Genomic DNA, 23,406 nt, shown 5'->3' on the forward strand with positions numbered 1-23,406 from the left:
ATGGAGGCTATGCCTCTTAAGTCCCAAAAAGAGGACTTTGATGAGTGGATCCAAGATGGTGATGTCCTTTACCCTGGCAAGGTATTGGATGGATGTGGCAACGACATCGCTTCGTTGTATCATCGCTAGCTCATAAGTGATGGTTGTCGGTTAGAGAAACTCCCAACTAAGTAAGCATTGCTTATTACTATTATTTTTATTATTATATTTTAAACTTGCATTACATATTGATGTTGAGATGATGTTGAGTTCTGAGATGAGTTTTCTTGAGAGGAGTTTCTTGATATCTGTCCTTACCTTCCTGCCATTTTACATACTCGTACATTCCACGTACTGACGTCATTCGACCTGCATCGTTTTATGATGCAGATACAAGTGTTAGAGATCCTCAATAGGCGCATCGTTGAAGATCATTTCTTTTCGGCTATTTGGTGAGTCCTTCTTGTATTCGAAGGAACTCCTTATCCTTTTATTATTGTTGAGTGTGATATTTCTTTTAAGGTAGCCATGGACATGTCATTGGCACCATCTAAGAGTATTAGAGGCTTCATAGACAGAGTTTGATGATGTAATCCGAGTAGTTCTCCTTAGAAACTACTTCTTCTAAGAATTATCATTTTTTTTCTTTTAATATTGATGATGACAAGCCCACATTAGTATTCTTAAGTCTTCCGCTGATGAACAAATGAGTAATGAGACCAAGTGGTTCTCTCGGAAGCCAGAGATGGTTTCTGAGTGCCGGCCACGCCTAGGGTACCCTCTCGGGGCGTGACATTCAAACACTTTGCATCAATGATCTTAAGATTCAAAGAGAAAAAACTATTCTTTGTCATATTTACTTTAGCAATTAAGTTGTTACTTGAATCTCTAAGCCAAAGATGCATATTTTTCATGTGAATATTATATTCTTTTTCAAGAAGTTGACCCAAAATACTTTTCAATTTTGATACATAATAAACTCCGTTGATCAATTTATGGCCACCATATTTACACGATATCAAAATCATACTTATCCCTTTAATTTGGATCTTTGAGGTATCTCCAAAAGACACATTACCTTTCACCGTCTTTTTTATCTCCACAAACTTGTCTTTGTGCCCACACATATGATTGCATGCTTTATTGTGAAGATACCGAGAACTGCAGTAATCTGTATCTTCTTCTTTAAGTGTCATTAACAGTGTTGACTCATCTTCGTCTTTGTTGTTGTCAACAAGATCATTTTTTCTTCAACATTACTATGACATTCCCAAGATTAATGTCTAAATTTATGACAGTTATAACTCAATTTTAGATTTGTCATACCTTATTTTGTAGGTTTATTGATAATAAGACGTCATCTACCTTCTCGTAGTCCACGACCACGACCTCAAAATGATTGGTGGCTTTTATCTTCATTGTTAAATTTGTTAATATAGTTTATTCCTCTTTCCACGGCCACCACAACCTCCACGGCCTAGCCATTTTCCATTTTCTCTATAATTTTTTACAAATTCAAAATTTTTGAAAGATGCCTGAGTTTTAAGAAGTTGTTTTAGTGGTTTTTCTTTTATCCTTTTCATCTTTTCTTCGTGGGCTTGTAAAGAATCTTCCAATTGTTCTACCGCTATAGAGTCAATCTTTAGACTCCTCAATGGCACACACCATATAATCAAATTTAGTTGTTAAAGAGCGAAGGATCTTTGCTACGACACGCACATCATCTACTTCCTACCTGTACCTTCTTAGTTGATTCACTAGAGCCATTAATCATGAACAGAAATCTGAAATTGATTTGGATTCTTTCATTTTTAAACCTTCAAAAGCAATCTTTAAAGTTTGAAGTTTTATCTTCTTTACTTTATCAACACCTTAGAGAGAATTTTGTAAAATCTCCCAAGTTTCTTTTGAGGTGGTTGCATCAGCTACCTTCTCAAACATGTCATCATCCAAACATTGATGGATGAGACTGAGGGCTTGTGGATCTTTCTTCCTTGTCTTTAACAAGACATTTTTATCATTTTGTGACAGTTTCTTCTTAGCGGATTTTGCATACCTTTTGTCTACGATGCCCCAAACATCTTAAGAGCCAAGAATGACTTTCATTCATAGACATCATTTTTCATAATTTTCTTTTGTGAGACGAGGGTACTAAAAGAACAATGGACTATTATTTGACATGGCTCTTATACCATGCTGTTGGAAAAATAATAATCACATCCAGGATAATATCTATGCTAAATAGCAATAGTAAGAGAGTAACCACGACACAAAATATTATGACGGAGTATATATGATACAATAATAGTGATGACAGTTTGATAGTGTCAAAAGACGACTACTCTTTTTAAAAGAACAACTCTTTTATTTCACACAACTCACTAAAATATTAATCACACTACTTTCTCAGACTAAGAAATAGACTAAAGATTACTCTCAATGTTCTCTATTGCTCTCTCTATTTTGGTGTATTTTTAAATGTTCAATTGCTACTCTATTTATAGAGTTATTAAACCTCTTGATTACATCATTAGTGACATAAATGTGGCAGCCAATATCTACAAAGTTTGGATGCCAACTTTCACCAAAATTTGACTAACAATTTAAACAAATGTGGCAGCCAATTTCCACAATCAAAACTTAACTACTAATTTCAACAAATATGGCTGCCATTACTGCCAACATTTGATCCCACGGATAATAACAACCTCACATATAGTTTATGGGTGTAACTAATTTAAAGAATTAAGCTCAGGAGTAATAGAGTTCTTACCTAAATTTAAGTGTATAACTGACAATTTTATCATAGTTAAAGAGTGTTTATGCCTAATCCCTAATACTTGGATGATTCATAAAATCCGTTTTGGTTCATGTGGAATTATATGCATGTATTGACTAGACAGATACCAAAAACATATGCATCATTTATGGGCAAATGTGTATATTAAGCGGTTGTTACATTAGCTTTCAAGACCTAAAATATTTGTATGCCTCATACGGGGAAAAGTCTTACTAAGACGTCAATTGTATTGTTTTAAGTATGGTCTATTTATATATTTAATCTTTACGTATATAATGTATCGTTATAAATATATGTGGATTTGACACTAGGCCTCCATGCATCTCAACAATAGTGTGTAAAAGAAAAATGGCATTGTTAAATAGTAATGTTGGAGACGATGAAGCTAATAGTAAGCTTCTCGTAGCACATGCACACATATGGAACCATGCCTTCAGCTTCATTAATTCAATGTCACTCAAATGTGCAATTCAGCTTGGAATACCAGATATCATCCATAACCATGGCCGAGCCATGACCCTCTCTGATTTGGTGAATGCCCTTCCTGTCGACGACAAAGGCAAAGGTAGTCAGGATTGTGTTTATCGGTCTCATGCGTATTCTAACTCATGCAGGATTTTTTATACAAACCAATAAGGAAGGTCCTATTATTGAATTAGATCAAGAAAGGATTAGTACTATTAGTCTTGTGCTCACTTCAACTTCACGTCTCCTCCTTAAAGATGAGCCTTTGAGCATGATTCCTTTTTCTACAAATGCAATTAGATCCAATTTTAATGGACCCGTCGCATTGTCTCAGCCAATGGTTCCAAAATGGCTACTCTAGTACTCCATTCGCGATTGCCCATGGCAAGCCCTTATTTGAATATATGGAGAAGGAACCCAAGTTTAACCGTTTATTTAATGAAGCCATGGCTAGTGATGCCCGGTTGATTATAAGTGTAATGATTGGACATTGTAAGGAGTTTTTGAAGGATTGAAATCATTGGTGGACGTTGGAGGTGGCACTGGAACCGTGGTTAAAGCTATTTCCAACGCATTTCCACAAATAAATTGTACCGTCTTTGATATGCCTCATGTAATTGAAGGATGTGAAGGTAGCAAGAACCTGACCTATGTCGGAGGAGACATGTTCAAGTTCATTTCTTCTGCCGATGTAATTTTTCTCAAGGTAATTATTTAACATTCCATCTCTTTTTAATTAATTAATACCCCTAATAAGTTGTCTCTAGCTTGGTGTATTAATGTATGCATGCTTATACAGTGGATATTACATGATTGGAGCGACGAAGATTGTATAAAAATATTGAAGAAATGTAAAGAAGCAATTCCAAGTAAGGAGAATGGAGGAAAGGTAATCATCATTGACATGGTACTGATGGATAAAGGAGACGACAAGTCATATGAAACTCAACTTTTTTTTGACATGCTTATGATGGTTGCTCTTACTGGAAAAGAAAGAAGTGAACAAGAATGGGCAAAACTTTTCGTTGATTCTGGTTTTAGTGACTACAATATTATTCCTATACCGGGAGTAAGATCTGTGATTGAGGTTTACCCTTAACCTACTCTTATCGATCACAAAAGTTCAAATAACACAAGGCGATAAGGCCAAATTATGTAGTGCTCCAATAACAGATAGTAGAACCCGATAAAATACTCTATCTTAAGTTCCCCTATTTGTGCGTTATAGGAAATGTTATTCTTCATTTCCTTATGTGTTAACAAATGAAGGAACTTCTTGTTATATAGATGTCATATTAGATTACAATTTACAATTATTACAAGTCCCGTATTTTGTTGTCTGTAAGAACGCCACGTCCTCTAAAATACTATTTTATCATGGACTATTTTGCGTAGATATTAAATTGGGTGATGGGAAGAGGGAGTTTTACATTTACAATCTCACCATTGATAAATACTTGTTTAGTCCACTACTTTAAAAAAAGGGCAAATTACCTTTTTACACAACTTTCCCTAATATATTTACTTTTACTCCCATATACACCAAAAAATTTCCAAATTCCCTCATTTTCCTTTCTCTCTCTAAAAGTCACTGATACATCCGCCCTATCCCTCTTTTCTTGCCCTAATTTGCTCCTTCAAGTGTTAATCAGGTTACAAATAAGGTAATGTATCAATCTTTCCTTATATGAAACTTTAATTCATCCTCATTCAATATGATTTCTCCTAAAATTTGTATATTTTGATTTCTTCTGAAAATCTTTGATAAATCTTCTAATTTTTTATCATTTGCTTTCTTCTGTAAATCTATCTATTTGTGTTTCTCATACTTTAGCTTATACATATGGATTCCGTTCATGGTCTCAAACAGTCCACTAAAAATCAACGAATTCTTGTTTCTCCCGGGTCTGATTCGTCTTGGGAAGGTTACGACGAAGTTAGATCAAAACATCGTAACGATCCAGCAGTGATGAATAAGCTACGAGAGAATTTGAAGTCAAAAGCTACAGTTAAACATGCACCCAATGAAATAGTCAAAAAGATTGAAGGGGTTACAACACGCCCTAATCTCCCAAAGGTATGTGTTCAATTAAGTTTTTTTGTTTTAGAATGAATTTTTTGTGAAGGTTTTAATGTTTCTGATACATATCATTTATGTATCAGATACATAATATCTTTTTAAAAGAAATCTTTTGGAGGTTTTTTATTTCCGATACATCATGTTTAAGTGTCTGTTGTTTTAATTTTTAATGATTCTGATACATATACATTTATGTATCAGATACATATTATCTTTTTCAAATGTATTTTTTTTGGAGATTTTATATTTCTGATACATCATTATTAAGTTTTAGTTTCTGTTGTTTTAATTTTTAATGACTCTGATACATATATATTTATGTATCAGATACATAATGTATTTTTCAAATGTAAATATTTGAGATTTACTATTTCTGATACATCATGTTTAAGTCTCAGTTTTTGTTATTTCAAGTTTAATGAATCTGATACATCTACATTTATGTATCAGATACATAATGTATGTTTCATATGAAATTTTTTGAGAATTACTAATTCTGATTCATCATCTTTAAGCCTCAGTATTTGTTATTTCAAGTTTTAATGATTCTGATACATATATATTTATGTATCAGATTCATAATGTATTTTTCAAATGCAATTTTTTTGGGGATTTACTATTTCTGATACACCATGTGTAAGTGTCATTTTTTGATGTTTCAAATTTAATGATTCTGATACATATACATGTATGTATCAGAATATAATATATAATTGTTTCTGATACATCTTCTGTATGTATCAGAATCTCATCTTATGCATCAGATATCTTAATGCATATGATACATCGTATCCATGTATAGAGTTCAAGTTGTATTTAACCATTTTCATGTCAATGCAGGGAATGAAATACGTCATCAAGAAGATCCCGTCACACCCATTGAGATTCGGAACGGCATATAGGGCTAATTTTCTTGATGATTTTGAATCATCAATAGGTGAAGAAGGTATAAAGTTATTTAGGCAATCTATATTTGGTCACTACTTAGATATGCCAAACTGCAACTTTCAAGGGCAAATCATCAAATGCCTCTTACTTCTTGAGGTAGACCAAAAAAACAAAGAAGAACTGCACATTCGTCATGTGCAGGGTAATATACTGCGATTTACAATAAATGATTTTGCTATCATTACTGGTTTGCGATGCACCGGTAATATGAATGACTTCAAGTATTCTGATGATCAAGCAAGTAGATTATTGTCTTTATATTTTCCTGGTGCCAAAAATGGGGTCAACAAAGCTCGTTTCGTTGAGCGTTTTCTGGTTGGAGGATGGAAAACAAACGAAGATGCCGTTCAGATGGCCATTCTCTATTTCATCCATACTTTTGTTTTTTCTCAACTAGGTGATGCACCTATATCAGTTGATGATTTCAAGATGGTAGAAGATGGTAGTTATGAGCAATATCCATGGGGGAAATTAGCATATTCAAAATTGATAAAAGGAATGCGTCATGAGTTTTCAAATGCCAAACAAATGTATCGTCTAGGCGGCATGCCATACGCTCTGAATGTTTGGATATATGAATGTGCATCTCAAGTTCCCTCTGAAATTGCTGTAAGAGTGGGTAATAAAATTCCCAGAATTCTTAACTGGCGTGTTGTCGCCGTGAAGCCAAAATTTGAGACATTCATGTCTACCATCTTCAGTGAGGTACATGCTTTGAATATTATTCGTTTATGCACTGATTCATTATACATAAAATCTAAGATACATTATATATCCATGACCTTGATACAGTATAATTTGATTCATAAAGTAGATGTATCAGCTCATATATTTATGTATCAGGATATAAATATATCAAGATATAATCTATCTTATACATATACTTTATATAACCTTTCTGATACATATAATGGTATGTATCAGAAAGGTATTTACAGCTCATGAAAACTCATTTATCAGTATTTACAACTCATGAAAACTCTATCTTATGTATCAAATTATAATGTATCTAGAATTACATCTCATGATACATCTGAATGTATGTATCAGATAATGTTGTTTTTCTATCAATTTAGCATGTATGAAGGATTAATGTTTCTGATACATCATGTTTATGTATCAGAATTAACATGTATCAATTATTCAATTTTTTTGCAGTATCCATGCTCCAACATTGTCCAATCTCAACAAGAAATGGAATCTATTGTCGTTCATGACAGCCAACAGAAACCTGAAGATTCAACATCGGCTGCCAAGGTCAATTTCAGAAAACCTCATGAAGTCACTGGATTTGAGGACTTCTCAACCACACCACCCACTGAATTTTTAAAGAGATCCAGGGATGTCGCTGAGACATCTTCTCCACCTCCTTCCAAGAGAATGAAGACTTCCCCTGCTAAAAAGCCAATTCAAGTAGAAACAGCCAACATGCATAAGGATTTCATACCACCAAATGAATCAGAAAATCTTGTTTCTCCTGACAATGAACCGGGGGCAAAGTCACCAAAGGAATCAGAAAAGCCTGTTTCTCCTGATAATGTACCAGGGGCGAAGTCAGCTTTAGGAGGTGAATCTTCCGGTCATTCGGATCGAATTATTCATATGCAATTCAAAGCATTGAAGAAGTCCATAAAGAAGTCTCTAAAGAGATACGTAAGTTATTACTTTAAGATGTATCACGTACAATATACTTTTAATTAGGTGATACATTCTAATTTTTCATATACTTGTATCAAGGTTGACCGGAAGTTCAAGCGTTTGGAGAACAAAATGGATTCAAATCACATTGATCTTTTGAAAGCCATCGACAGTATGGCGAACCGAATGACTGGCACATCATCTCAAGTTAAAAAAGATGATTTTGATCAATCATTCCATGTGGTTGAACAACAAGAAGCACCTACTGGATTGGAGGTGCACAATTTTGCAAATAAATTTGACCCACCCCAAAAAATGACAAATCTAATGTCCAGGAAGATATTAAGGTACATACATCATGTAATATTTGATATTTATGCTTTTAAACTTCTGGATAATTTTCATTGTCATGTATCAGTTGTAAATGTTATTATGTTTTCAGGGACCTGAACCATCCACCATGATAAATCAGGTGGACAACATATCGGAACAAAGCATTTTAGCAGATGTTTCTGAATTATTTGATCAGCAAGTTTATTCTGATACATTAAAGGTAATGTATCAGAAACAAATTGATGAATAATTTGATTCTATATATATATTTTGTATAAGCTCTACCTCTTTAAATATATATATATCTAGACATTTAGTACATATATATCATAATTAAATGTTATTATGTTTCCAGGAAGATGAACCATCCGTCAAGGATGTATCAGCACACCAAATGGAACCACAAAGAGCAGATACTGATCAGCTTATTGCTGATTCTGATACATTACAGGTAATGTATCAGATTTTTTACTGAGATAAAATCAACATTATTAATTTTTTTAATGACGTTATACATTACGTGTAGAACACTGTAAAGAAAGATGGAAGAGTAGCTGATGATAAATCTGCCAAAGTAGAAGAGCAAGTCGAGGAGATTGAAAAAGAAAAAATCAAACCAAGCACATCAGAATCCAATACTTCAGCACCATTTTCGACCGAAACTCTGGATGTGATAGATGCTCTAATATACGGACTTCCATTACCAGCCATGCCATTGACAGCTGTTAGTCATGAGCAAGTTCAGGATGAATGTCTATTACGCGATAGCCAGCTACCAACCACTCTTCCATCAAAAGCTAATGTATTGTCTGACGATGCGAAGACACCATATCGAAGAAGCAGGATTCCTTCGAAGATCTTACAGTCGCCGTATCTTTCAAACTTTGGGTCGAGTGAAAAGGGAAAGGAAAATTTGTCAGATGTTACGCATCAGACACACCCTTTTGAAGGTTTTGGTATATGCTATCAACCCCCTTCCGAGCTTGTCACAGACTACTCTCAATGGATAGATAAAGGACTTCTAAAATCACATGGCAACAAGTAAGTATGACATATTCAACTTATACCCATACAAGTCGTGTATTATATTTGTTATGTTATTAAACTACAAGTTTCCATTCAGGAATTCGAAGGAGGATCATTACAGATCTAAGTGCTCTTCATTCGGCTTTGAAAAAATAGACTTTGTTGTGGCATTTCCTAAAGATAAGAACTTGTTCTACCTAATTTCACAGCCGGACAGATGCTGGAACGATGAGGTAAAAATTTCATCATAAATAATATGATACAACTCATACTAACTACCTGATACATACATATTAATGTATCTGATACATAGATAGATAAATGTATCCGATACATACATAATCTGATATGTGATGCTAGTTGTTATATAACTAATACTTTCTTAAAATGTGCAGCACATCGATGTAATATTTTACTACCTTCGGAAGAAATCGAAGATGCAGTTGAGCAATCAGTATCGATACACAACGACAAATTGCATTTTCAAAAATTACATCGAATATGCACACACACGCTACTATCACCTTCCACCTAACATTTCTACACAAGAAGATATGGCAAGGGCCACTGTTACAGCTCATCAAGAGAGATCCGTGAAGAACATAATAAGAGGTTTCTCAATACCAGCCGGTTTGCCCTGGCATTTGGTAGATGAGGTATACATTCCAGTGAACTGCGACATGGATTTTCATTGGGTTCTTGCGGTAGTTGTGTTGAAAGAGAGATTGATACGTGTGTATGATTCATCGCCTAGACGAAGAAGTAGCAACCCTTCCCAAGAGATCCAAAAGATAGCAGCAATGCTACCAACATACCTGCAAGACAATGGTTTCTTTGACAACAACGAACGTACTGATTGGTCGTCTCTTGATTCAGACAAGGACAAATCAACCGGTAATATGCTTGAACCACATCACCCATTAGCAGTTGAGTATGTTGAAGGAATTGCGCAACAGGGAAGTGGCAGCTTGTGAGTATTAACATCGGCTATGTATACCTAAATCATTCATATGTCAATTTTACTTTTTTTAAATTCCTGTATTCCTTTATTTGCAGGGATTGTGGAGTTTTCCTGGCCATGTTTGCTGAATATCTTAGTGATGGAATTTCTATTCCAAGTACCGGACTAAACGCTGAATTCTTCCGTTCAAGATATGCCGCACTCTTATGGAGATATGGTTGTCAGAAGGCCATGGATGGTTATGTTAGCGATAACGACGATCCAAAAAAACCAAGGAGAGACATATCTCCAAACCAAGGAGAACTGATTGATGTCCAATAATTTTTTTTTGATAGTAAACATTTTAGGTGATTCTGATTCTTCCAATGTATCTGATACATAAACTGTAATGTATCAGATTTAGTATATTTTAATATTTCTATACCTCAGATTTATTATGTTTTTCTCTGGTGTCAAAATGGAATATAAATTCAAAGTTTATGTTTTATACTCTACTGTATCAAACTTGTATCGAGTATAATATTCATAAGTCTCACATTTTGTGAATTCTGATACATGAATCAAGTTTTTTTTATTATGATACATCATGCACATGTATCAGATTCTCATTTCTCAATATTTAATGATTCTGATACATTAATTTTTTGCATAAGAATTCTATTTCTCAAGATTTAAAGTATATGATACATCTTGCTTATGTATCAGATTCGCATTTATCAAGATTTACTGCATATGATAATCTACAACCTATATCAAATAGGATCTTATGTATCACCAACAACTTTTGTGTAATTATGGTTGTCGAAAAGACAAGAATGTTTATGTTTGGAAAAATAACGATCCAAAAAATAAACCATGTGAGATTTGTCATTAATCCAAGTCATGGCGAACCGATGGACGTCCTGTATTTTATTTTAAAAAAAATTGTAGCAATAAAATGTTCTAATCTTGATACATAAAAAAATTGTCATTAAAAGATTTTTATATTTATGTCACGTGTCAAACTCAAATATAAAATATAATAATAGATGTTATTTTATGATTCAATTAGAATGTACACCGAGATACCACAAACATCATATCTATTTAGGAATGAAAGTACAAGTCTTTCTGTTGTGGCCTTCGTGGCCACAACGTCCACAAGAATTTGTGCTACTTGTTATTTTCTCATTAGCGAACTTTTTTCTCCCTTTCTTTGGTCTTCCTGGCATCCTTTTGTATATTGGCGGCAAGACAATTTCTTCCAAAATTTCCTTCGGAGCAGTCCAGTCTTTCTTATCTGGCATTGGAACCATTGGTAATTCATAAGTATTTGCCAACGCCTCTGGTTTGTAGTAATCAGAACAATATGGGTGCAGGTCAGTAATGTTCTTGCTCTTCAACACTGCAATTGCATGTGGACATGGTATCTCGTCTAGTTGAAATCTACCACAAGTGCATGTTTTTCTCTCTAGACACACAATGTATCTTATACCTAATTCGTAAACAGAATAAAGATACTCTGATGAAGCAACAACCTGCAGAAATTATATTTCAAATTTATGTATCAGTACTGCTTCCTCACATACACAACTATGTATCGGAACTGATGTTAAAGGGTAATAATTATCACAGGATATACATATCAGATGAATCAACAGCCAGCCAGAAATAAATTTCACATATATGTATCAGAAAGTACGTATCAATTACAGAAATAATGTATCAGAACTGATGTATCAGTATGTATTTTAAACATGTTATGTTTATATGTGTCAGTACTTATGTATCAACTACACATTTGATGTATCCGAATTGATATATCAGTCTATAATGAGCACAGGCTTTACTTGAATGACGAAGCAACAAACTGATATAAATAAACTTCACATATATCTAATAGTACTTATGTATCATCTACACTACTAATGTATCTACACTGATGTATCAGTATATATTTAGAACAATTTATGCATAACTGATTAATCATCAGACTGAAGGAAAATAATCTTTACATATATGTATCAGAACTTATGTATCAAATGTAGAACTTATGTATCAGAATTGAAGTTTCATTATTTAATTAGCACATGTTATACATAACTGATGAATCATCAGCCACCAAGAAATAAATAACACATATATGTATCATAAAGTATGATTCAATTACAGAAATGATGTATTAGAACTGATGTATCAATATATATGTATCAGAAAGTATGTATCAGAAAGTATCTATCATGTACCAGAACTGATGTATCAGTATATATGCGTCAGAAAGTATGTATCGTGTACCTTCATTCTCGAACACTTGATCGTGTTTGAAACTAGGATATCTTCGAATTTTCTACCCAAAGTATGTTTTGTATAAGATGCTATTTCTCTATTTTGCAGTTCCAAGAACCAAATAACATTCTCGTTTGCTCCAAAAAGTCAATTATAGGCAGCTCTCGTGCTTCAACAAGACATCCATTGATACATTCTGCGATGTTAGAAGTCATCATTCTACCCCTGTTGACAGTGGCATGAACCCTTGACCACTTTTCGTATCCTGCATTTTTTAAATATTGTGCCACCCGTTGATCGATTCTTTCAATTTTGGCCATTAATTTATCGACTTCATCTTTTCGGTATGCCTTGGCCATTGAATAGAAGATGTCACTTAGTACAGCTTTGCTCCTTCTGTATTTAGTACACACATTTTTCCATATATGCCATATGCATGCAAAATGAGGAACATTGGGAAATACCATGCTTACACTCTTGATTATGCTTTCGTTCCTATCTGATACAACACACATATTGTCCCTCTCTCCAAATGCATTCTTGAAATTCTGAAAAATCCACGTCCATGATGAATCATTTTCTGTATCAACAATACCATACGCCAACGGCAATATGCAACCTAATAAATCAATAATATCTGTTGACACCCAATTTTTACCCTCAACAATGTAATTTTTACAAAAAAATAAAAATAAAAATAATAATAATAATAATAATAAATAATAATAATACAATAATAATAAAATATATATATAAAATTAAATAATAATAATAATAATAATAAAACGAAATATACATATATGGTATCTCTTAGTAATATTTAAATTTGACTTATAAAAAGAAAATTATTATTTACCATAATTAATTATTTCGTAAATTAATAATTAGTTACAATGAGGTTAATCATTTTACTTTTGTTAAAATTAAGAAAATCGTAAATTAATTCGTCTAATTTGATAACCAATTTCACTAATTAATTTTACGTTTTCATTACTTCTCCTAAATAACAAATAATTAATATTGAATTAACAATTTTTTTTTTATTCTTCCATTAATACTACAACACGCAAATAATATATATGTCATCTCCTCGTCAAAAAAATAAAAATAAATAAATCAATAAAAAAAAAAATAATAATAATAATAAATAAAGAAATTAAAAAATATATATATTATTTATTCATCCGAAAATAAAAATAATAGAAAATAAAATAATAATATTCTGCACACCCTTTTGTCCCTCTTTTAAAATAATAATAAATAAATAAATAATTAAATAATTTAATCTTCCGTAAAATAAAAAATAAATAAAAAATAATAATAAATAATAATAATAAAAAATAATTTACTACCCACACTTTGTCCCCTCCCCGTTTCCCTATACTAATAAAAAAACTAACGCGTGCCCCCGCCCATACCCCTTTATCTCTAAACTATATATATATTTATATTCATCCGAAATAAATAAAATAAACAAATAATTTTGCCTATCCAAATATATCTATATCTATATATATATTTATATTCATCCGAAATAAATAAAATAAACAAATAATTTTGCCTATCCAAATATATATATATATATATATATATATATATATATATATATATTATATTCATCCAATTTTTACCCTCAATAATGTAATTTTTTTCAAATAATATACAAATAAAAAATAAAAAATAAAATAAAAATAAATAAATAATAATAAAAACAATATATATAGTAACTTTTATTTTTGAATTAATCAGTTTATAATTAAGTTAACTATTTTATCTTATTTTTGTTAGAATCAATTTTTGTAGTCATTTCTTATAACCATTTTTTAATATATCTAACCACCCCTTAGATTATTATATTACCTATCCATACTACTAAATACATCCTCCCATACCCCTTTTGAGAATATATATATACATACTAATCTCATTTCCAGAAAACTTCCTACACGCGTGGCCCCCTCACCCTATATAATAATAATAATAAAATATATAATATATTAACATGCCATCCTTTTTGTCTCCTCCATATATATATATATATTAAAATGCCATCATTCCTTGTCCCCTCCCTTTCCAAAATAACCGTGCCCCTTTTTTCCCATACCCTATATATATAATAAAATATATATATTCATCCTAATAAAAAATAAAAGCAAATAAATAATAATAAATAAATATATAAATAAATCTCTGCCCATACCTTATTAAAATAAAAGGTATAATAATAAAAAATATATAAATCCCATACCCTTTTTTTTTCAGAAAACATATTTTTAATTAACTAACCACGCGTGCCCCCTCCCCATACCCTATATTAATACTATATATATATATATATATATATATATATATATATATTTCTTTCAGCTATTTTATATTTCTATTCATCCCGCATTATTTTAATATTTTGCCCATTCCGCATTATTTTAATATTTTTCCACATTCCGCATTATTTTAATATTTTGCCACATTCCGCATTATTTTATTATTTTTCCGTCGTTCCGTATTATTTTAATAATCCGCCCATTTCGCATTATTTAAATATTCCACCCATTTCGTATTAATTATTATTTTTCCGCCGTTCCGCATTATTTTATATTTTCGCCCACTCCACATTATTTTAATCATCCGTTATTATTTTTATTTTTTATTTAATTTCTATCTCCCTATAAATAGAGGGATTAGACAGAACAAGGGGATTTTACACGAACACAGATAGAATAGGGAAGAATTTTTGAATTTTCTCTCAATTTGAACTCGATTTTACTTGAAAAACGAGGGTATATTCGTGACCAAAGCATTTCCGTTCACTGCCCAGCAACAGGTAATATTTACTCTGTTCTTCTTTTATTTTTCATTGTTATTATCATAAAAGGTTATCCTAAATTATTATCTTGCTAATTTCGTCATTATTTTCTTGTTTTGCATGAACACCCCTGGAGCAAAAATGGAGTCTTGATCTGAGACTCAATATAATCATCCTACCCTCACATGGAGTCGATATCCTAGATCTTTTAAAAATAGCAAACGAATAAGATCGCCATATTCAGTGTCAATCCGGGCTGTTTATATTTTTAGCATTTATCATTATTGTTATTATTATTCTTATTATCAGTGTCTGTTTATTTGATGTCGTTATTATTGTTATTTTAATTATTATTGCTATTATTATTATTAGTATATTTATTTTCTGTTATTACTATTATTATTATTATTTTCGCTGTCAATATTATTAATAGAAGTAGTAGTATGTTTATTTTTCCGTTAGTATTACTATTATTATTATTATTATTACTATTTTCATTATTCATATTAATATTATTATTTTCATTATTAATATTATTAAGAGAAGCAGTAGAATGTTTATTTTTCTGTTAGTATTACTATTATTATTATTAATATTATTATTATTATTGTTATTATTATTTTCGTTATTATTATTATTAGTAGTAGTATATATTTTTATTATTACCGTTTTTATTATTATTAGTAGTAGTAGTAGTAGTAGTATCTTATTTACTGTTAGCATTATTATTATTATTATTATTAGTTTATTAATATTTTCGTAATTATTATTATCATTATTATTAGTACATTTTGTTTACTGCTATTATTATTAATGTTACCATTATTATTATTATGTTATTATATGTATTATTATTTTCGTTATTAATATTATTAGTAGTACTATTATTATTATTATTATCATTTTCGTTATTATTATTATTATTATTATTTGCATTATTATTATTATCATTTTCGTCATTATTATTAATAGCTATTTTTTTTACTATTATTATTACTTCGTTAATATTACTATCATCATTTCATTACTATTATTATTATTATTATTTTCGTCATTATTATTATTAATAGTAGCAATGTTTTTTTATTCACTATTATTACTATCATTGTTAGTATTTTTGTTATTATTATTGTTATTACTATTATCATTACTAGTATAGTTATCATTATTAATATCATCATCATTATCATTATTATTATTATCATTATTTATTGTTATTATCATTATTATTATTATCATTATTATATTTATCGATATTTTATTTATGATTATTATTATTATTATTATTATTATTATTATTATTATACTATTATTGTTATTATTTTATTATTATTATATGTTATTGTTATTTGTTATTAACGTTATTATTTATTATGCTTATTGTTATTCTTCTTATTATTATTATTGCTATTGTTATTATTATCTATTTATTATTATTCGTATTATTGCTATTATATTTACCGTTATCATATTATTATTATTATTATTATTGCAATTATTATTATTGTTGTTGTTATCACTATTTATCATTATTATTATTATTATTATTATTATTTACTTATTATTATTATTATTATTATTATTATCATTATTATACTAGTATAGTTTATTTACTATTATTATTACTACTATTATTGTTGTTGTTGTTGTTGTTATGAGTTGTAGTTATATTTTATTTTACTGTTAGTATTATTATTATTATTATTATTATTATTGTCATTAGTATTAGTAGTATTTCTATCTACTATTATTATTATTATTATTATTTTCTTCATCATTATTATTATTATTAGTAGTACTAATAGTAGTAGTAGTATTTTCATTTACTGTTATTATTATTATTATCGTTACTATTATTATTCGTAGTATTTTATTTTACTATTATTATTATTAATATTATTATCGTTATCTTTATTAGTATTATTAGTATTAAATTCGTTATCATTATTATCCTTAGTATTTTTTAGTGTTACTATCATTATTATTATTATTATCATTATTATTATTATTATTATTTATTGCCGTTATTAATATTATTATTTCTATTATTATGATTATTGTTATTATTATTATTTATCATATTATTATTATTATTATTGTCGTTGTGTTCTCACTAATGCAATAGCTAACATTATATGGATATTTAGATTTGTGAAACTTTAATTAAAATGGTTCATCATAATAAAAGAAATCAATATTTTTCTTTAAGGCTTAGTTATTAAAATACATATATATCGCATTTAAACACTCACTTAGTTACTAAGCTTTGTTTTCAAAACTTTTGAGCAACCTTTTTATAATTTTAATCATTTAACCTAAGTTTGGCCGGTAATCGTTTTTAATGCCTAACCCCTTCCCTTTAGGATAACTAGAACCCTTATCTAGAATCTCATAAGCTAAGTAGACCACTAATCGGAGATCATTTTTTTAGCATTGAATAAGTTAATTATTTAGGTATCCTAATTTACCTTAGAAATAATTAGGTGGCGACTCCTTAGAATTAAATAATTTAGGAATCATCAATATGTTGTACACCGTTTGACCTCGAGTTAAAATGGGGTATAACAATATCGATACAATAGTTATTAGAATTCATCAGAAACACAACAAACGTGAAAAATGAGATGACACACTATTATTCAATAAGAAACAGTATAAGAAAGTAATACCTGCCCCATCAAGTGTGCTAGCTGATACAAACGTCCCTTTATAAGGTCCATCAAGATGTGCACCGTCAACAACAACTACTGGTCGACAAAACTGAAACCCCCTCATCAAAGGCCTTAACGCTATGAACAAATACATGAATTCATCAGTTGATGACTTGTGCATACTTATATACGAATTTGGATATACGGTTTTTAGAATATGTATATATACAGGCAGCTGTCTATATCCATCAGCAGATTTTCCCCTTAACATCTGCAAAGCATGCTCTTTTGAACGCCATGCCTGTTGATAGGTAATATCAATTCCATATGCTGATTTAATATCCTCTCGTATATCATTAGGGGTGACAATTCTCTTATGATTAACCAATTTAGGGGCTGTGAATGCACTAACAAAAGCCTTTGTAGCATGAACTTTGTTGAAAATCCTATCTCTCAGTGCACATGAATGTTCACTATTGAAATATCTAACTTTGAATATATCCGTTTTTTTCCAACATGAAGCTTTCATTCTCCAACAACATCCTTCTGAAAGGCATACTATCACATAACTGCATTTGTATTAAAAAAATGGCATGTATCATATCAATATTTTTTCATTTATAATATCAACAAATACAGTGACATACTGATAGGAAGTGTGTCAACCCATGTACTTGATACATGCTTCTTTGTATGTATTGTTAAAAAAAAACATCTGATACATAGAGTATTATGAACCTGATACATACTGACAGCATTATTATCATTTTTTGACTGAGTTACAGGAATGTAGTTTTGATGTATCATGACATGAAATATTATTTTATTTTAAGAATGTATCATGCAAAGACAGTAATATGTATCTGATACATACTGTTGGATACTATCCAACATCAAAATTTCCAAATGCAGAAATCGAGTTTTGATGTATCATAACATGAAAAATTATTTTATTTTAAGAATGTATCAGATACAAACAGTAATATGTATCTGATACATACTGTTGGATACTATCCAACATCAAAATTTCCAAATGCAGAAATGGAGATTTGATGTATCATGACACGAAAAATTATTTTATTTTAAGAATGTATCAGATACACACAGTAATATGTATCTGATACATACTGTTGGATAGTATCCAACATCAAAATTTCCAGATGCAGAAATGTAGTTTTGATGTATCATGACATAAAAAATTATTTTACTTTAAGAATGTATCAGATACACACAGTAATATGTATCTGATACATACTGTTGGATACTATCCAACATTAAAATTTTCAAATGCATAATATGCGCATACCTTTTACTGTCGGATCTTTTAACCTTGAAATTAAATTCATTATTGATTTTGTATTTGGCCATTACATCAACTAGAGTTGCTTTATCCTTATAGAATTGATTCTCCTTTACTTCCGCACCATTTGTATCATCTATGTAGTTCGTCAACTCCAATTCTGCTATATAACAACTTGCAACTTTACCAGATTCTTCTAAACCAAAATTATGGAACTCATTCGCATTTGATTCGGCACAAACGATTGCTCCAGATGTACTGTCGAATGATTTTATCTCACATCTTTTTATATCAAAGCTTGATATGCACAGGGGATAATTCACGAAACCAGGCTCTTTCTTCTTCAACTCTATGTAAAGATTAACACCCATATCATTACGAATATATATTGGCGACGAGTTACCTTCAACTATGTATCGGATTTCAATTTCTTTCTCTGATTCATTCACACTCAATTCAGCAGCGATTGCTGCTTTTAAATTTGAGTAAGATACATTGTCACCGACAACGATTCCATCACTTTTGTATTGTTCATAAGTAATATCGGATTGCCAAACTCCAGAATGTCTCAGTAGTATCGGGATATTCATATCGATTAATTGATGAAACGCGAAGTTTTCTTTGAATTGATGCTCTGTTGTTTTCCTTGTAGTCGATGCTCTGACTTTTGACTTCAAAATTCATCTACATAACTGTCGTCTTCTTTAATAGATCAGTAATTGATATAAAGAGCCAATCTTTTATCCATAAATAGCTTATGTGCATTAACTATTCTATAGCTAAAGTTATGTATCAGATACATAACTTATGTATCAGCAAAAGTTGAAAATTAATTGAAATCAACTTCGGTATGAATTGATGCTTTGTTTTTTTCATTCGAGACGACGCTATGTTTTTTGGCTTGAATCTTCATGGACATAACAATTGTTTTTTTTAACAATTGATGTATCATATACATAACTGATCTATCAGATACATAACCCAAACTGGAAAAAAAATGGAAACGAAGTTGGTTTGTTTTTCTGCTCTGTTTTTTTGGCTTAAATCTTCAACTGCACAACCGTTCTTTTTTTAACCAAATTAATCCCATTAATTAGTTTACTAATTGATTTGAAGAACCAATCATCCCTTATATTAAGATACTATCCATAAATAGATGATCTTCATTAATTACTGATTGGTTAATTGATGTATCAGATACAAATATAATGTATCAGAAAAGTTGAAAAAAAAGGGGATATCGGGTAATTTTGATACAATGAGGGATGTATAGTAATTAAACTTTTCCATTATGGGATTTAGGTAAAGTTTACTTAAAAAAAAAGGTGAAAATTATTTACGGGTTTAAAAATCAAACTTCCTCCCCTAATTTTGAGAAATAATCTTAGCTTTTGATCCTGATCAATTCAGAGGATTAAAATGTTGTTTGTGTCTTGAGATCAACTTAGGTTCGCGGTGTACTCTTCATGTTTGACATTTATGTTTAGGGTAGAGGGGAGATTTTGCGAAGAGAAGCCTGTGGATTCCACTAAATATAAATAACACAAAAATGAAAAAGAGGAAAATAATATATAATCACATGTTTATACTGCTATACAAATAAAAAGTTAATAGAATTAAGCTTGAGTTTTTCAAAATTTATACGAGTAAAAATTACTATTTTGCTTCTTTTTTTTTACGAAAAAAAAAAACAATGGGGATATGATAATGAATCTCCTAACTATAGTTTGGGACGCATCCTTTGGTAAGGCAGTTATGACGGTGATTCACACAGGGCTAGAAAGAACCTATTAAATGAAGATAGTACAATAACATTGTTTCACTTTTTCGTATAATGAAAATTATATTTTTTTTAGCTCAACCAAGTTGATAAAATGATCAAGTTATAAGTTTAGATTAGAGGTGATAATTGGACGGGTTGAATTAAATTTAAGCGGATCATAGTGGGTTAAGACAATAAACAGGTTAAGATTCAATCCAAGTCAGATTTGCTTGGGTCAAAACGGGTTGGGTAATGAGTCATAAAATAGGTCAAGACTTAACTCAATCCAATTTTTACTAAGTTTTAATTGTTTTATTTGTTCTTTCAAAGTAACTAGTACCTAATTAAAAAATTTATTATTGCTATATATAACATGTCAAAAAAAAAAAAAAGTTTTTTAAAAATATTTTGACAAAATTTCTCATGAGTCAATTTGAGTTACAAATCAATCCAATTTTTAATGGGCTGACCTAACTTATTTATTTATTTTCCTTTTATTAATGATCCTAAGCAGATGCAAATTAAAATCGTCTTTAATCATGTAAAATTAGGAAGATTAAATATAATAATAAATGTAGTGGAAAATTTTGGTAAGTGTGAATGATATACCAAGACAACATTTCATATCTGGAAGAAAAATCATTTAATATAAATAACTTTCCAATAGATGAACTCAAAGAATTTGATATATGACAATAGTTACCATATCTTAATAAATCAAATTTATGTATAGTGAATCTCCTCATTTCTTCTAAATATGGTATCTTATTTATCACTTGTCCTCTAATTCATCTTATAAATATAGATTTCATAATCACAAACACCACATCTCAAAGAAACAATCTCACAAATATGTCATTGTCCAAAGACGAAACTAGTGAAGTCCTTGCCGCTCAAGCACACATAGCGAACCATGTATTCAGCTACATCAATTCTATGTCTCTCAAATGTGCAATTCAGCTCGAAATTCCGGATATCATCCATAGCCATGGCCGAGCCATGACCCTATCCGATTTAGTGAATGCTCTCCCTATCAACAAATCCAAAGGTCAGGATTGTATTTATCGTCTCATGCGTATTTTAATTCATGCTGGCTTTTTTATTCAAGGAGAAGATGGTTATTTACTTACACCAACTTCGCGTCTTCTACTTAAAAATGAGCCGTTGAGTCTAGCCCCGTTTGTGCAAGCACAATTGGATCCAATTTTAATGAATCCTTGGCACTCACTCGGTGAATGGTTCAAGAACAGGGACTCTACCCCGTTCGCGACTGCTCATGGGAAGCCGTTGTTTGAATATGCAGGGGATGAACCAAGGCTTAACCGTTTATTTAACGAAGCCATGGGTAGTGATGCCCGATTGATCATGAGTGTGTTGATTAAAAATGGTAAGGGAGTTTTTGAAGGGTTGAAATCGTTGATAGACGTTGGAGGCGGCACTGGAACTGTGGCTAAAGCTATTTCTAATGCATTTCCAGAGTTGAAGTGCTCTGTTTTCGATCTGCCCCATGTAGTTGAAGGCTTGGAGGGGGGCAACAACCTGAGCTATATCGGCGGAGACATGTTTAAGTCCGTTCCTTCTGCTGATGCAGTTTTACTAAAGGTATAAATCGGAACTAACGTAGTTATCCATCATTTAATTCATTCATAATTTGCTTGCGTCAAAAGTAATCAAATGATCATGATAATAGTTTGATTTTCTATATTTGGGTTTGAATTGCAATTTTACCCGTGGGTTTGCACTATTTGACCCGTTATTACTCGATAATTTGATGAGTCACACTTTAAGTTCAACTTGGTAAGTCAAATAAACAAATGGATCATGACTCAACTAGTTTAGACTTTTAGACGGATTGAACCTCTTGTATAACCTTTTCTTCAACTTGTCTTATTTTTGTGTTTAATGAAATTTATGCTTTGATGACAAGCAGTGGATATTACATGACTGGAGCGACGAAGACTGTGTTAAAATATTGAAGAAATGTAAAGAAGCAATTCCAAGTAAAGAGAATGGAGGAAAGGTGATTGTCATTGACATTGTGGTTGATAACCAGAAAGGAGATGACAAATCATTTGAAACTCAATTGTTCTCAGATGTACTCATGATGGTTCATGTTTCTGGTAGAGAAAGAAATCAACAAGAGTGGGCAAAACTATTCTCTGATGCTGGTTTTAGTGACTACAAGATTAGTCCTATCTTGGGATTAAGGTCTGTTATTGAGGTTTACCCTTAATATAATACAACAAGTCCAAATAAACATAGACCTAGTCAAATATAATGATGAGGTGAGTGAAGCATGCATTTTGAACTTTTAGAATAAGGTAATATTAGAAAGCAGAGAAATCTTGTGAGTGTTCACCCTTGTGAAGGTTAGTATGAACATTGTTCTTTT

At 30.7% G+C, this 23,406-nt stretch overlaps 2 protein-coding genes and 2 pseudogenes across 2 annotated transcripts; 3 read left to right on the forward strand and 1 right to left on the reverse strand.

Moving 5' to 3' along the window:
- The first annotated feature begins 238 nt into the window (after positions 1-238).
- On the forward strand, positions 239-4,343 carry LOC129894176 (trans-resveratrol di-O-methyltransferase-like; annotated as a pseudogene).
- A 2,136-nt stretch (positions 4,344-6,479) lies between these two features.
- LOC129894530 (uncharacterized) lies at positions 6,480-9,288 on the forward strand. Its single transcript, XM_055970237.1, has 6 exons — positions 6,480-6,977; positions 7,431-7,886; positions 8,010-8,186; positions 8,353-8,463; positions 8,599-8,694; positions 8,770-9,288. Exons 1-6 carry the CDS (start codon positions 6,480-6,482, stop codon positions 9,286-9,288), a joined length of 1,857 nt encoding a protein of 618 aa, XP_055826212.1.
- Positions 9,289-11,312: 2,024 nt separating this feature from the next.
- On the reverse strand, positions 11,313-12,854 carry LOC129896867 (uncharacterized; annotated as a pseudogene).
- Positions 12,855-21,768: 8,914 nt separating this feature from the next.
- On the forward strand, positions 21,769-23,406 carry LOC129895235 (trans-resveratrol di-O-methyltransferase-like). Its single transcript, XM_055970919.1, has 2 exons — positions 21,769-22,616; positions 22,945-23,406. Exons 1-2 carry the CDS (start codon positions 21,867-21,869, stop codon positions 23,245-23,247), a joined length of 1,053 nt encoding a protein of 350 aa, XP_055826894.1. The 5' UTR covers positions 21,769-21,866; the 3' UTR covers positions 23,248-23,406.

This window comes from Solanum dulcamara, chromosome 7, assembly GCF_947179165.1.
Source record: "Solanum dulcamara chromosome 7, daSolDulc1.2, whole genome shotgun sequence".
NCBI lineage: Eukaryota > Viridiplantae > Streptophyta > Magnoliopsida > Solanales > Solanaceae > Solanum > Solanum dulcamara.

Excerpts from the sequence above, each read along its gene's own strand:
- LOC129894530 (XM_055970237.1), top strand. The coding sequence starts at position 6,480 with ATGAATGACTTCAAGTATTCTGATGATCAAGCAAGTAGATTATTGTCT. Across the intron at positions 6,978-7,430 it reads TGTCTACCATCTTCAGTGAG|TATCCATGCTCCAACATTGT; the intron begins GTACATGCTTTG and ends ATTTTTTTGCAG. Across the intron at positions 7,887-8,009 it reads TTATTCATATGCAATTCAAA|GTTGACCGGAAGTTCAAGCG; the intron begins GCATTGAAGAAG and ends ACTTGTATCAAG.
- LOC129895235 (XM_055970919.1), top strand. The coding sequence starts at position 21,867 with ATGTCATTGTCCAAAGACGAAACTAGTGAAGTCCTTGCCGCTCAAGCA. Across the intron at positions 22,617-22,944 it reads CTGATGCAGTTTTACTAAAG|TGGATATTACATGACTGGAG; the intron begins GTATAAATCGGA and ends GATGACAAGCAG.